This window comes from Mustela lutreola, chromosome 5, assembly GCF_030435805.1.
Source record: "Mustela lutreola isolate mMusLut2 chromosome 5, mMusLut2.pri, whole genome shotgun sequence".
NCBI classification, from domain to species: Eukaryota; Metazoa; Chordata; class Mammalia; order Carnivora; family Mustelidae; genus Mustela; species Mustela lutreola.
In genome coordinates, this window is record NC_081294.1 from 97,884,209 (window position 1) to 97,900,320 (window position 16,112).

The following is a 16,112-nucleotide window of genomic DNA, read 5'->3' on the forward strand; positions in this document are numbered from 1 at the left end:
AAGAGTTTCTTAAGGTGGAGAGGGATAGATAAATTTTTCTGGTCTTATACTTGAACTGACAAGGGAGTGATGTTTATATGTATGTATATATGTGTGTGTGTGTATATATGTATATATTTATATATACATGTGTTTATAGTAAGAGAACTTCAAAATATAATCTAGTCCAAGTAAACAAGTGAAAGTATTTTATACCCTTGAGAATTTACCTTAAGGTATGATAAGTCATTGGCTTTCCTGAGCAGACTGGCATTTAACATGGAAGCTTTTTAGCATCTAACTTTAAAAGATTCTAATTTACTTTTTCATTTAGAAATGGGAGAGCTGTTTTTTTTGGTTTTAGAAACTAGTTTTTTAAACTTCAATTTTTTTCATTTTAGAATGGAGGAAATATTACTGTCCCTGATAGACGTTCTCTAGAGTTGCTCTGTCAAGGGTGTTCTGGTGATATCCGAAGTGCAATAAACAGCCTCCAGTTTTCTTCTTCAAAAGGTAACTGTGAAAGATAAATTTCTTACTGCATTGTTTGGGTGACTGACTTCAGTTCATGAATCGAAATCAAACTAAACATATTTTAACTTATAATTGATATATATCTCCATCTATAGTTTTTTTGAGACTGTTCTATAAAATCATGTATGTACACATGCATACACACGCCTTATGAATATGTCATTGTATGTACCTGTATACCTGAGATAAAACCTGATTCAATTAGGTGGTTTGCTACTTTAATTTTTATTTATTAATTTATTTTTAAGTTAATTAATTTATTTATTGCTACTTGACTTTTTAAAGTTAATTTGGATGAGACTTCCTGGATGAAAATTCTGGCTCTGCCATTTACTGGTGAAGAATCTTGCAAATGACAGTTATTTTTGTGCTTGCATATTCTCACCTTTTATATGAGAACTTCTCTTACAGAGTTGTGTGAAAAGTGAGTTAACACTTGTAGAGTGTTTATTCCAGTGCTTAATATATATTAAGGAGTCAATAAATGATCAGCTGTTAGTGAATTTTAATAGTATTGTGCTGAGGGGCACCTGCATGGCTCAGTTAGTTAAGTGTCCGACTCTTGATTTCAGCCCAGGTCATGATCTCAGGGTTGTGAGATCAAGCCCCACCTGGAGCTCCATGCTGGGCATGGAGCCTGGTCGAAGTTTTCTCTCTCCCTCTCCCCCCTGAGTGCACGTGGGTGTGCTCTCTCCAAAATAAATCTTTGGGCGCCTGCGTGGCTCAGTTGGTTGAACAACTGCCTTTGGCTCAGGTCATGATCCTGGACTTCCAGGATCGAGTCCCGCATCGGGCTCCCAGCTCCTTGGGGAGTCTGTTTCTCCCTCTGACCTCCTCCTCTTTCATGCTCTCTCTCACTCATTCTCTCTCAAATAAATAAATAACATCTTTAAAAAGTATATTAAAAAAATATTTAAGAAATATATAGTATTGTGCTTACATAGGTTCACCTTTGTATTTACTTTTAATTTTTTTAAGATTTGTATTTATTTAAAGATTTTTATTTATTTATTTAACAGAGAGAGGCAGACAGAGAGAGAGGGAGAAGCAGGCTCCCTGCTGAGCAGAGAGCCCAGTGTGGGGCTTGATCCCAGGACCCTGAGATCATGACCTGAGCTTGAAGTCAGAGGCTTAACCCACTGAGCCACCCAAGCACCCCAAAGTTTTTTATTTATTTGACACAGAGAGAGTACTCAAGCAGGGGAAGCTGCAGGCAAGGGAAAGGGAGAAGCAGGCTCCCCTGCTGAGCAGGGAACCTGATTCAGGACTTGATCCCAGGACTCTGGGATCATGACCTGAGCCAAAGCCAGATGTTTAACGAACTGAGCCACCCAGGTTCCCTATTTTTAATTTATATATGGTACAGTTAATAAATTGATTTATCTTTATTATAAGGAAGATACAGTGTCATGCTATATTAAAAGAGGTAGCACAGGGGTGCCATTGTGGCTCAGTTGGTTAAGCATCTGACTCTTGATCTCAGCTGAGGTCTTAATTCAGGGTCCTGAATTTAGGCCCTTGTGTTGGGCTACCTGTTGGGCATGGAGCCTACTTAAAAAAAAAAAGTGGGAAGGGAAAGTGGTGCCTGGTTGGCTCAGTAGGTTGAGCGACTAATTCCTGGTTTTGGGTCAGGTTATGTTCTCCTGGGTCATGGATGGAGCTCCCTGTGGGGCTTAGTGCTCAGCAGGGAGTCGGCTTAAAGGTTTTTTCCCTCTGCGCCTCTCCCTTCTCGTGTGCCCACATGCACTCTCTCTCAAATAAATAAATCTTTAAAAATGTATATGGATATAGAGAGATAGCACATGGTTTCTTGTACATGGTCCTTGTCAGAAAACATTTAACAAGCACCCTGCTTGATGTTTCACATTGAGGAATTCACCTTGAAAAATTAAAAGCCATCTTTGGAGTTCTCAGAACCCACCTGAAATCCTAGTGTTTACCTACAAGAATAATCTGTTTGTTTAGTTTATATCTTTGTTTTTCAAAATAACTGTAGAGAAAAGTAAATAGGCAGCTTAATACAACTGAAATCAGAATTCTGTATATTCCTGTAGAAATATTAAGGAGAAAAATAAAATAAATAGAAAAATAAATGTAAGTGGTGCTTAGGTTCACTACTGGAACTTTGGGTTGGGAAGGCTGAAGTAGGCTAGTTTGCTATCCTGTCACTTACAACATTATTACTCTTAGCTCAGAAATGTTAAAAGGAAGAAAATAATATTTTTTGAGTGGGTTAGGAACCGTATTAGCAATCATATATTAATTCCTTTAATTCTTGACCAGCTTAATGAGATAGACCGTAATAAGAATCAAACCCAGATCCTAGATTTTTCTGCTCTTCCAGGCTACTTTTCTTAAGGGATGCATTCTGAGTTTTGAACAGTAGATTGACCACTGAAATTTCAACACTGGCATATTCATAAATTGAAGAGTATCCAAATCGGTAGGAGGGTAATACAGAATAGTTGTTGAACATGCACTACAGAACTGTTGTCTGGATTCATATCACTTAGAAGCTGATGCCCTTGAGGCAGTTACTTAATCCCTTTATATCTTCTATCTTTAATGTGTATAGTAAGAGTTCTCCCCTAATCAAGTTATTTTCAGGATTTAATTGACTAATATCTATCATGCATCAAGAACAGTACATTGCGGGACGCCTGGGTGGCTCAGTTCGTTAAGTGGCTGCCTTCGGCTCAGGTCATGATCCCAGCATCCTGGGATCGAGTCCCACATTGGGCTCCTTGTTCTGTAGGGAGCCTGCTTCTCCCTCTGCCACTCTGTCTGCCTGTGCTCGCTCTCTCTCTCTTTCTCTCTCTGACAAATAAATAAATAAAATCTTTAAAAAAAAAAAAAAAAAAAAAAGAACAGTACATTGCACAAGCAGTGCCATAAGAAATCAAAATGATAGGCCTATATTAGAGAATGTGTCATTTCTATGCATAAAATTTAAAATCTGTGTCATGAGGTACTTTCAGGTGATGTTTTATTCCATTTTCATAGTGTAGCAACCCAAAAGACGACTGTTACTCAATTCATATATTTTATAATTACACTTTATTAGAAAAAATATATTTTAATTAGACTAGTGTAACCATATAAAATGTTGTCAGTCTTATTTTTCATATTTTAATTTTATTTTCAATATTGTCAATATATTCAATAAAATATTGAATTTTATTTTCAATATTGTATTATTTAGGAGAAAACCGTTTATGGCCAAGGAAGAAAGCATTGTCTTCAATAAAATCATCTGCTGCACTGTCAAAATCAAAACAAAGGAAAAAAACTGATAGGGTTTTTGAAAACCAAGAGGTCCAAGCTATTGGTGGCAAAGATATTTCTCTTTTTCTCTTCAGAGCTCTGGGGAAAATACTATATTGTAAAAGTAAGAAAGCCTTACTTTTTTTTTTTTTTTAATCTGTTAGACATTAATCTTACAACTAAAATTAAATACGAGTTGAAAATGTGACGTATTTGGCAGTTAGGGGTAGGTCTGATTCTGTTCAGCAAAGCCTGAGACATAGCAGGTAAGTGTATTCAGATAGAGTGTGTTTAGACTGGGTAGGACTAAATGTGAAAACTACTATAGACCAAATATCCATGTCTGTAAATCTTTAAAAGTATAGTTTGCTGCAGGTAAGACACCAGTTTCTCTAGAATTTTAGTGGCAGGTGTTGATAGCCCAAAGCCCTCTTGGGCGTAAACTCTGGACACCAGAATCCTAGGCAAGTTGCCAGGTAGCTTCAGGCTTCTTTGGATCTCCTTAATATTTTTCTTCACTACCTGCTCTCTCTCCCAACCATTGTTGTTCTATTTCCCTTTTCCTTTTTTAATGCCTGCTTCCCTTCAGTCCCTACACGCGGATCACTGATCTCTAAGTTCCCAGATTGGTTTTCCCTTCAATAAAACCCCAGACTTCTGTTTTTCATGTAGAAAATATCAGTTTTTAGTGTGCTGATCCTGAAGGAAGAGAATTAGGATTGGGGGTGGGGGGCAGGATCTGACATGCCTTTATATAGATTGAAACAGTTCTTAAAAATTTTGAAGGAAACTGTTCCCATAGTTTGGAACTGTTTTTTTTGTTTGTTTGTTTGTTTGTTTGTTTTTTTAGTTTGGAACTGTTTTATCTGTTAAAGCACAAAGTAAATAATCATAATGGACCATTGAGAAAAGTTCTCAATTTCCTCTCAGTTTTTCAAACCTCTTGTAAAATACCTGCTTCAGTGGGTCATAAATAGTATCTGAACAGACATTCATTGAAGCTTCATACTTATCACACCTCTTACTATCTGAAACTAATTTTTGGTTGCTAAAAACCCAACTGTTTTAAACAACTGTTTTTAATCTTCCTGTAAAACTCTTGAGTGCCTCCCATACCTGTTTTCCATCTTCTTATCTTCCTTGCTTCTTTGTCTTCTGTTGTCTATTACTGCTTCTCAGTCCTGGCATCCTTCTTATTTTAGACTAATATCTCTCAGTCTCTTCTTTCCAGATAGTTGAAAATTAGGGATTTCTAAATGGAAGCCTTCATGCCACCCAAACAAAATGAAACAGGCACACTTAGATGGAAGTGAAGACACACTTCTGTCCTTAGATCTCTTACCTCTGAATCTGAGTCTCTTCCCACTGATTGTTTTCCTTCTACCTTTTGTTTTCCTTCTCAACATTCATTTATAACTTCTTGAATCAGGGAACAAGGTTTCTGTTCTCTCATGCAGAAAGCAGCTTCATTCTACACAGTAAAGAGAACAGTAAAGATCTTTATATTGAGAATGAGAATTAAAAGAAGAAAGCATGGGATGCCTGGGTGGCTCAGTCATTAAGCATCTGTCTTCAGCTCAGGTCATGATCCCACTGTGCTGGTATCAAGACCCGCTTTGGGCTCCCTGCTCGGCAGGAAGCCTGCTTTTCCCTCTCTGATTCTCCCTCCTTGTGTTCCCTCTCCCGCTGTCTATCTCTCTCTCTCTGTCAAATAAATAAATAAAATCTTTAAAACAAGGGGCACCTGGGTGGCTCAGTGGGTTAAAGCCTCTGCTTTCGGCTTGGGTCATGATTCTAGGTCCTCGGATGGAGCCCCACATAGGGCTCTCTGCTCAGTGGGGTGCCTGCTTCCTCCTCTCTCTCTGCCTGCCTCTCTGCCTACTTGTGACCTCTGTCTGTCAAATACATTAACAAAAGGAAAAAAAACTTTAAAACAAAACAAAAGAAGAAAGCAATGCAGAACTGAAAAGGTGAAATGCTGCAGAGTGCTTTGACAATTGGAGTATTTTATTTCTAGAAAAGCCATAATCCAGGTACCAGAATTCTAATTTGAGTTCTTAAGAATAGTGATGATGTAAGACAACTTAATGTATATACAACAGCAACGCACTGTAATAGTGAGGCAACTCACATAAGCTTCCAGTTTTCTTAGTTTTTTTATTTTTAACATCTTGCTTAATGTGTTTGGTATTATGTGTCTAAAGTGTTGAAAGAACCTTGGAATGAGTGGTTCTATGGAACTGTAGGTGGTGCTATTTTTAATAATTCCAGAAATTTTTTTATAGGAGCATCTTTAGCAGAAATAGATTCTCCTCGGTTGCCTTCGCATTTATCAGAGTATGAGCGGGATACCTTACTTGTTCAACCTGAGGTAAATAAAGTCTTTAATAATATGTAGTACTTTTTACAGGATATATATTATTCACATTTATGCGTATGTACGTTTAACCACTGCATTTTACCTAAATTATGTGTGTATGCTTCTTTTTATAGGAAGTAGTAGAAATGTCACACATGCCAGGAGAGCTGTTTAATTTATATCTTCACCAAAACTACATAGATTTCTTTGTGGAAGTAGATGATCTTGTCAGAGCCAGTGATTTTCTGAGTTTTGCAGATATCCTCAGCAGTGACTGGAATGTAAGACCATTTGACTTAACTGTTTTTGTTTATGAATATTTCCTCAATTTAGAAAGTTTATTTTTATCCCTCATTATTTGACTTCTTACGTAACTTCTTTTTTTTTTTTTTTTTTTAAGATTTTATTTATTTTTGAGAGAGAGAGCACAAGCTAGGGAGAGGGGCAGAAGGAGAAGCAGACTCCCTGCTGAGCAGAAAACCCAACTCGGGACTTGATCCCAGGACTCTGGGATCATGATGTGAGCCAAAGGAAGATGCTTAACCGACTGAGCCACCTAGGGGCCCCTTATGTAACTTCTTAATAACAGTAATAAAACTCTTGGTTTCAGCTTAGGTTGTGATCTCATGGTTCATGGGATCGAGCCCTGAACTTGGGGCTCCTCCCCACACTCAGCAGAGAGTCTGCTAAAGATTCTTTCCCTCTGCCCCTCCCTGAATCACACATGTGCATGTTCTCTCTCTCTAAAATAAATCAATAAATACTAAAAAAAATATAGTGAACATACATTAAGTAAATATGATTAGTATTTTTTTGGCATCAGCAGTACCAGTAGTAGCACTGCATTGTAAATCTCTTATTTTCTTTATTTTACATTTTGTCTCCTTTTTAGACACGGTCTTTACTCAATCAATATAGTATATCCATAGCTACAAGAGGTGTGATACATTCCAACAAAGCCCGAGGATTTGCTCATTGCCAAGGAGGAGGATCAAGTTTTCGACCCTTGCACAAACCCCAGTGGTTTCTTATAAATAAAAAGGTAAAAAAAGAATTTTAATTTTTTATAGGTAAACTTTATAGTATGTGAATTATATTTCAGTAAAGCAGTTATTTTTTATAAGTTTTTAAAAAGTGTTTTATTATAAGCAAGAAATAGTTGCTAAAACCTGCAATTTTCTTAGAATTGTAGTAAGACATAAAAAGGACGCTCTTCTTGAATGCCTCATTATTTTTAAGGAAAAAAAACACTAAAAATTTAAAAGTACATATTTTATTTCTTAGTTGATTATTATTGAATTCACAGGATCATTATAATTATCTTTCAGTTTTAATTAAAAATAGGTGGGGAGAGCCTGAGTGGCTCAGAGGGTTAAAGCCTCTGCCTTCGGCTTAGGTCATGATCTTAGGGTCCTGGGATCGAGCCCCGCATCGGACTCTCTGCTCAGCAGGCAGCCTGCTTCCTCCTCTCTCTTCTCTCTCTGCCTGCCTCTCTGCCTACTTGTGATCTCTGTCTGTCAAATAAATAAATAAATAAATAAATCTTTAAAAAAAAATATATGGACACCTGGCTGGCTCAGTTGGAAGAATGTGTGACTCTTAATCTCAGGGTTGTGAGTTCAAGCCCCACATTGGGTGTAGAGATTACTTTAAAAAAAAAAAAAGAAGAAGAAGAAGAAGGAAAAAAGGTAAATCTTTGCTTTGCCTCTAACCATTTGGACGGATTATTTTACCTAGTGTGCACTTAGTTTCCACAGCTTTTTTTTTTTTTTTAAAAGATTTTATTTATTTATTTGACAGACAAAGATCACAAGTAGGCAGAGAGTCAGGCAGAGAGAGAGAAGAGGAAGCAGGTTCCCCGCTGAGTAGAGAGCCTGTTGCGGGGCTCAATTCCAGGAGCCTGGGATCATGACCTGAGCCAAAGGCAGAGGCTTTAACCCACTGAGCCACCCAGGTGCCGCTAGTTTCCACAGCTTTAAAGGATTCATTAGCAATAAAAAATGGGTGGCCCCCCCACTTTGAATACTGCACACAGAAAGATTTTTTTTCATGAATTTTCATCTTTAAAAAATGAGTATAATAATTAAAGTTCATATACAGATTTCTGGCTCAGAATTCCTCTAACTCCTGAAAAGAATGCAAAGTAAGGCAGCACTGGTCTATGTTTTTACATGGCAGCAATCTGATCAAGCCAAGTAGCATCTGTCCCTTGAAGATGGGAGTGGTGGGTACTACTTTCTCCAGCTGTCTCACTGCACTGATTTTATATACCTGCCTATCTCCTACAGCATCCAAATTTGTGGCCCTTGGACTACGTCATCTCTAAGATGTTTTCCAGTTTGTAAATCATATGGCTAAATATGAGCCTGCAATTCATTACCTAAGACATTTTTCCAACAGATTTCTTGGAGAATTTGATGACTTTTAACCAGTTTATGTCCCTTATTGATTTGCTTTGCTCTTTATAATACGAATATTAATTTTCCTTATAGTTCCATACAGATTGTCTCTGTAAAACTGTAAGGTCCTTGAAAGCAGATTGTGCTTCTCTCCTCCCCAGCCTAGCATTGTACCCATGTTAACTAAAGAAAATAATTTTTTTTAACTGAGAAACAAACCCTCACATAAATTAAGCAAAATTCCTTTCATTTTTAAGATTCTTTTTCTTTCTACATTTAGGTCTCTTAAAAAAAAGTCTTATTGCTGTTATGTCAAATAGGAAATAGTTTTACAGGTAAAATGCTTTATTAGGTAAGATTAGAACAGTTATAAAAACTAATTACATAAACTCTTAAAATATGTGGTATATAAACACAATTTGGGATACAGTAAACTTAGTTTGTCTAGGAATACATCTCCATATTTTTTTATTTTTCATTTCATCTTTTTTTTTCTATACAGTATCGGGAAAATTGCTTGACAGCAAAAGCACTTTTTTCTGACTTCTGCTTACCAGCTTTATGCCTCCAAACTCAGCTGTTGCCATACCTTGCCTTGCTAACCATTCCAATGAGAAATCCAGGTAATAACATGGGTTTTTATTTATCCCAAGAATTAGTATTTTACAACTTTATAACTTTCTGTAGGTCAACTCATTGCTTTATTCTAGTGAGCTAAGTTTTTTTTCCCCTTTATTTTTTGATCCAGAATTAATATGTACTTTTTACTTAAAAAGGAAGAAAGCAATACAGATATATATATATATAAAGTAAAAGCTAAAAGTCTTCTATAACCACAGGTAATTGCTTTTCAAAGACTACAAAAGTCTACAAATTCTTGTAGACTTTATTCTGTGCATATACAAACATTAGACATATGCTTTAATTGGCATATGACATTTATCATGAGTAGCACTCCATATTTTATAAATAAGTACTAAATCAGCTCCAGAGGTTGGGAAGTCCAAAATCAAGATACAGGCAGATCCAGTGTCTGGTGAAGACCTCATTCCTACCTTGTAGATGGCTGCCATCTTATATTCTCACATGGCAGAAAGCAGAGCAAAGAGAAAGCCCTCTCTGATGTGCCTTTTATAAATATAAAAAATCCAGGATCATTTTATACTTCGCTGCCCTAGTCCTGGAATTAGGAATTTCAGGAGTCCTGGTTCCTTATAGTGGAAATGATATTTAAGATTTAGGGTCTGGGGCTGCCTCGCTTGCTCTGTTGATAGAGCATGTGACTCTTGATCTAGGGGTTGTGAGTTCAATCTCCATATTGGGCATATAGCCTAAAAAAAAAAAGAATTTAGGATCAGGACACTAGATATGGTCCTTGCTACTGGAATATCATTGTGTCTAGGCTGTTTCAGTGGAACAAAGCTAGGAAGTGTGTGTGCATGTGTGTGTGTATGATGTGTGTGTAAACCATGAGTTCACAACAATACATTGTTTTAGCCTAACACCACAGAGTTTATTCTCACCTTTCCCGGTTTATTATCTAGTACTGGTTTAGACTACTTACATTGGAATTATCTGGAGATTCATTTATCTACTAATTAAAAATTCAGATTATGGGATCACAAACTCAGTTTTCCATATCAAAAAGCTGTTTTTAAAAAAATCCTAATTCTGTTCTGTAGTGGATCTTTAATAAGGTGAGTATGCAAGACCCCTCACAGTGTTGGATTAACAAACGTCGAAGGGTTTATAAAATTCAGTCAAAAATAAGGTGTTTGGGGAGGTTGCAAAGATGGTGGAGGATAGGGGACCCTATTTTAGCCAGTCCCCTGAAGTAAGTAAGCTGGATATCTACCACAGCACTCTGAATACCTACAAAATCTGCCTGAGACATAGGAGGATATATCTGGATCTCTACAAACAGATATCTCCAGTGTTTAGTTTCGAGGTATGAAGCAGGGAGCCATGATTTTATGGGCAGGTATTGGAAGATAAATGGAAGTGGGAGGGAGCCTCTGGGATCCTATACCACTGGAGTGCAAAAGGCTCTCGTGCTGGGGCCCAAACAGAGACTTGCATACCATAGAGGTGGAGGAAGAACTTTAGGGCAGCCCCCCAAGCTGAAACCTGAAGCTGCAGGGGCGCAAATGCGAACTGGGGGTTGCTGACAGTTTTAGAAAGACAAAGGGCAGAGACATGGCTGGACCTGGACGTGAGGGCTGAGAGTGCTTCTGTGGGGTGCACACAACCCAGGATGCTGTGGTTTTTAGCAGCACAGACAAAAACGGAGATACTATCGCTTGGAAAGTTCACTGAAGAACAGACTGCGCTCTCTCTGTTCTGAGACAGAGGTTTATAGATATGATCACTTCTGCTCTGTTGGAAGAAATGCAGAAAGATGCCGGGGAAAGCTACCAGAGAACAAAAGCCTCAAAAAACCAGTTTTCACTCAGTCTATCCCCCACCAACAAGGGGCAGGGCAACTCTGCCCAAAAACGATTGCCTGAGTAACAGCAAGGCAGGTCCCTCCCCAGAAGACAGGATGGGAGAACAAGAGGCTGACAACCCTAAGGTCTCTATAAAATAGGGGCATCTTGCTTGAGTTGTGATCAATAATTCGGACTCTGTGCATTCCCTCAGCCATCCCTCAACAGAATGACTAAGGGAGGAACCCCCAGACTGTGACCTCTGCTACAGAACTAATGGATATGGATATAAAAAAAGATGTCAGAAATAGACTTCAAGGTAACATTTATGCAGACAGTAGCTAGGATGGAGAAAACCATTAATGGCAACATATATTCTCTAAGGGCACAAATGAGAGCTGATCTGGCAGAACTTAAAAATGCTATCAATGAGATCCAGTCTAATCTAGATACTCTTTTTTATTTTTTAAGATTTTATTTATTTATTTGACAGAGAAAGAAATCACAAGTAGGCAGAAAGGCAGGCAGAGGAAGAGGGGGAAACAGGCTCCCTGCTGAGCAGAGAGCCCGATGCGGGACTCTATCCCAGGACCCTGAGATCATGACCTGAGCTGAAGGCAGAGGCTTAACCTACTGAGCCACCCAGGCGCCCCTAATCTAGATTCTCTCTCTCTCTCTCTCTTTTTTTTTTTTTTTAAGATTTTACCTTTTTTTTTTTTTTTTTTAAGATTTTATTTATTTGACAGATCACAAGGAGGCAAAGGTGGAGGGGGAGCAGGTGGAGGGGGAGCAGGCTCCCTGCTGAGCAGCGAGCCTGATGTGGGGCTCAATCCCAGGATCCTGAGACCACGACCTGAGCTGAAGGCAGAGGCTTTAACCCACTGAGCCAACCAGGCACCCCTCATCCAGATACTCTTAACAGCTAGGGTAAATGAGGTGGAAGAACAAATTAGTGATCTAGAACACAAACGGATAGAAAAGAAAGAACAGGAGGAGACCTGGAACAAACGGCTTAAAATCCATGAAAAGAGAAATAAGTGATGCCAGAAATGTTCCAATGTCAGAATTATTAGGATCCCTGAGGGGAGGGGTGGAGAGAGAGAGAAGACTAGAAGATATATTTGAGCAAATCGTAGCTGAGAACTTCCCTAATCTGGGAAATGAAACAACATTTGTGTCCTATAGGCAGAGAGGATCCCTCCCCAAATCCAGGAGAACAGACCAGCACCCTAGCATGTAATAGTAAAACTAGCAAGTCTTAGAACCAAGGTAGCCATCTTAAGGGCAGTTGGGGGAAGAGATTCCTTACATACAGAGGGAGGAACATCAGAGTAACATCAGACCTGGCAAGCCGGAAAGGGCTGGCAAGGCATATTCAGGGTACTAAATAAGAAGAACATGCAACCAAGAATACCTTCTCCAGCAAGGCTGTCATTAAGAATAGATGGAGATAAAGAGCTTCCAGGATGGGCAGAAACTGGAAGAATATGTGACCACTGAGCTGGCTCTGCAAGAAATATTAAGGGGTGTTCTATAAAAGACCCCAAGAGTGATATAGAACAGAAATTTACACAGACAATCTATAGAAACAAGGACCTCAGGCAACATGATGATGACAAAATCATATCTTTGAATAATCACTCTCAACATGAACAGCCTAAATGCTCCCATAAAACTGCATAGGGCTATAGATTGGATAAAAAGACAGGACCCATCCATGTGCTGTCTATAAGGGACTCACTTGAACCTAAAGATACATTCAGACTGAAAGTGAAGGGATGGAAAACCATCTTTTATGCTAATGGACCTCAAAAGAAAGCTGGGGTAGCAATTCTCATATAAGACAAAGTAAGCTAAAGACTGTAGTTAGTGATACAGAAGGACACTGTATCATTCTTTTTTTTTTTAATTTATTTATCAGAGAGAGAGAGGGGGAGAGAGCGAGCACAGGCAGACAGAATGGTAGGCAGAGGCAGAGGGAGAAGCAGGCTCCCTGCCGAGCAAGGAGCCCGATGTGGGACTCGATCCCAGGACGCTGGGATCATGACCTGAGCTGAAGGCAGCTGCTTAACCAACTGAGCCACCCAGGCGTCCCAACACTATATCATTCTTGAAAGATCTATCCAACAAGAAGATCTAACAATTTTAAATATCTATGCCCCTAGCGTGGGACCAGCCAACTATATAAGCCAACTGTTAACCAAAATAAAGAGACATACTGAAAAAAAAAAAAAAGAGAGAGAAAGACATATTGATAATAATACATTACTAGTAGGAGACTCAACACTCCACACAATCACTAATAGGAGACTCAACACTCCACATCTTAGCAGAAAATCAGCAAAGAAACAAGAGCTTTGAATGACTCAGTGGACCAGATGGACGTCATAGATAAATACAGAACATTCCACCCTAAAGCAACAGAATGCTCATTCTTCAGCAGACATGGAGCTTTCTCCAAAATAGATCACATAATGGGTCACAAATCAGGTTCAACCAATACCAAAGATTGAGATTATTCCATGTATAGTCACATACCACAATGCTTTGAAACCAAAACTCAATCAGAAGAAAAAGTTTGGAAGAAATTCAAACACTCGGAAGCTAAAGACTATCCTGCTCAAGAATGTTTGGGTCAGGGTACCTGGGTGGCTCAGAAGCCTCTGTCTTCACTCAGGTCATGATCTCAGGGTCCTGGGATTGAGCCCCACCTCAGGCTCTCTGCTCAGCAGGGAGCCTGCTTCCTTCTTTCTCTGCCTACTTGTGATCTCTCTCTCTCTCTCTTTCTGTCAAATAAATAAATAAAATCTTTAAAAAGAAAAAATGTTTGCGTCAACCAGGAAATCAAAGAAGAACTTAAACAATTCATGGAAACCAGTGAGAACAAAAACATATCAGTCCAAAACCAATGGGGTACAGCAAAGGTGGTCCTCAGGGGGAAATACATACCATCCAAGCCTCACTCAAGAAAATAGAAAAAGCCAGAATACACAAACTATGTTTACACCTTGAACTGGAGAAGCAACAACAAATTAAGCCCAATGCATGCACTAGAAGGGAAATAATTAAGTTTAGAGCAGAGATCAATGAATTAGAAACCAGAAATACAGTAGAACACATCAACGAAACTGGAAGCGGTTTCTTTGAAAGAATAAGATCAATAAACCACTTGCCAGACTTATCCAAAAAAAAAAAAGAGAAAGGATCCAAATTAATAAAATTATGAATGAAAGGGCACAGTCCTGTCTAACACCAAGGAAATAGAAACAACTATCAGAAATTATTATCAACAACTATATGTGAGTAAATTGAGCAACCTAGAAGAAATGGATGCATTCCCGGAAAACTAGAAACTACCAAGGAAGAAATGGATAACCTGAATAGACCAATAACCAGTAATGACATTAAAGCAGTGATCAAAAACCTCCCAAAAACCAGAGTCCAGGACCTGATGGATTCACTGGTAAATTCTACCAAATATCCAAAGAAGAAATAAAACCTATTTTCCTGAAGCTGTTTCAAAAATTAGAAGGAAAACTTACAGACTCATTCTGTGAGTCCAGCATTACCTTGCTTGCTCCCCAAACCAGGCAAAGACCCTTTCAAAAAGAATTTCAGACCAATATTCCTGATGAATATGGATGACAAAATTTTCAACAAGATCCTAGCTAATAGGATCCAATAGTACATTAAAAAGATTATCCACCACGACCAAGTGGGATTCATCCCTGGGGTGCAACGGTGTTCAACATTCACAAATCAATATGATAGAACACATTAATAAGAGGAGAGAGAAGAACTGTATGGTCCTCTCAATTGATGCAAAAAAAAAATATTTGAAAAAATACAGCATCCTTTCCTGATTAAAACTCTTTGGAGTATAGGGATAGAGAGAATACTCCTCAATATCATAAAATCCATCTGTGAAAAATCCACCCCGAATATCATTCTCAATGGGGAAAAGCTGAGAGCCTTTCCCTTGAAATCAGGAACACAACAAGGATGTCCACTCTTGCTCAACGTAGTATTGGAAGTCTAACCACAGCAATCAGACAACAAAGAGAAAAGGTACTCTGATTGGCAAAGTAGAAGTCAAACTCTCTCTGTTTGCAGATGACATGATACTTTATGTAGAAAACCCAAAAGATTCCACCCCCAAATTACTAGAACTCTAATTCAGTAATGTGGCAGGATACAAAATCAATGTACAGAAATCAGTTGCTAAATCAGGAAACAACAGATGCTGGTGAGGGTGTGGAGAAAGGGGAACCCTCCTTCATTGTTGGTGGGAATGCAAGCTGGTGCAGCCACTCTGGAAGACAGCATGGAGGCTCCTCAAAAAGTTGAAAATAGGGTGCCTGGGTGCCTTAGGGGGTTAAGCCGCTGCCTTTGGCTCAGGTCATGATATCAGGGTCCTGGGATGGAGCCCCGCATCGGACTCTCTGCTCAGCAGGGAGCCTGCTTCCCTCTCTGTCTCTGCCTGCTTGTGATCTCTTTCTGTCAAATAAATAAAATCTTAAAAAAAAAAAAAAAAAAGATGAAAACAGAGCTACCCTGTGACCCAGCAATCGCAGTACTGGGTATTTACCCTAAAGATACAAATGGAGTGATCCAAAGGGGCACGTGCACCCGAATGTTTATAGCAGCAATGTCCACAATAGCCAAACCCCTAGATGTCCATCAACAGATGAATGAATAAAGAAGATGTGGTATATCTACAATGGAATACTATGCAGCCATCAAAAGAATCAACATTTGTGACGACATGGATGGAACTAGAGGGTATTATGCTGAGCGAAATAAGTCAATCCAAGAAAGACAGTTATCATGTGAACTCCCTGATATGAGGAATTTGAGAAGCAATGTAGGGGCTTGGGGGGTAGGGAAGGAAAAAATGAAACAAGATGGGATTGGGAGGGAGACAAACCATAAGAGACTCTTAATCTCACAAAACAAACTGAGGGTTGCTGGCAGGGGTGGGAGTGGGGGAGGGGGAGAGGGTGGTTGGGTTATGGACATTGGGGGAGGGTATGTGCTGTGAAGTGTGTAAATGTGGCGATTCACAGACCTGTATGGAGCTAATAATGGTGCTAATAATACATGATTATTAATATGATTACTAATATTATTAATACATAAGAATTGATGTAA

The 16,112-nt window shown here is 38.8% G+C and overlaps 1 protein-coding gene across 6 annotated transcripts in view; it reads left to right on the forward strand.

Moving 5' to 3' along the window:
* RAD17 (RAD17 checkpoint clamp loader component) overlaps positions 1-16,112 on the forward strand; it is a 41,725-nt gene that overhangs the window by 18,379 nt on the left and 7,234 nt on the right. For 5 of the 6 annotated variants that reach the window (XM_059175171.1, XM_059175172.1, XM_059175169.1 and 2 more), the window contains 6 exons: positions 381-492; positions 3,716-3,901; positions 6,063-6,148; positions 6,271-6,417; positions 7,029-7,178; positions 9,038-9,158. In XM_059175171.1, the coding sequence (XP_059031154.1) occupies positions 381-492; positions 3,716-3,901; positions 6,063-6,148; positions 6,271-6,417; positions 7,029-7,178; positions 9,038-9,158 (802 nt within the window). The remainder of the gene's footprint in view (positions 1-380; positions 493-3,715; positions 3,902-6,062; positions 6,149-6,270; positions 6,418-7,028; positions 7,179-9,037; positions 9,159-16,112) is intronic. The other variant, XM_059175173.1, reaches the window with a different exon arrangement.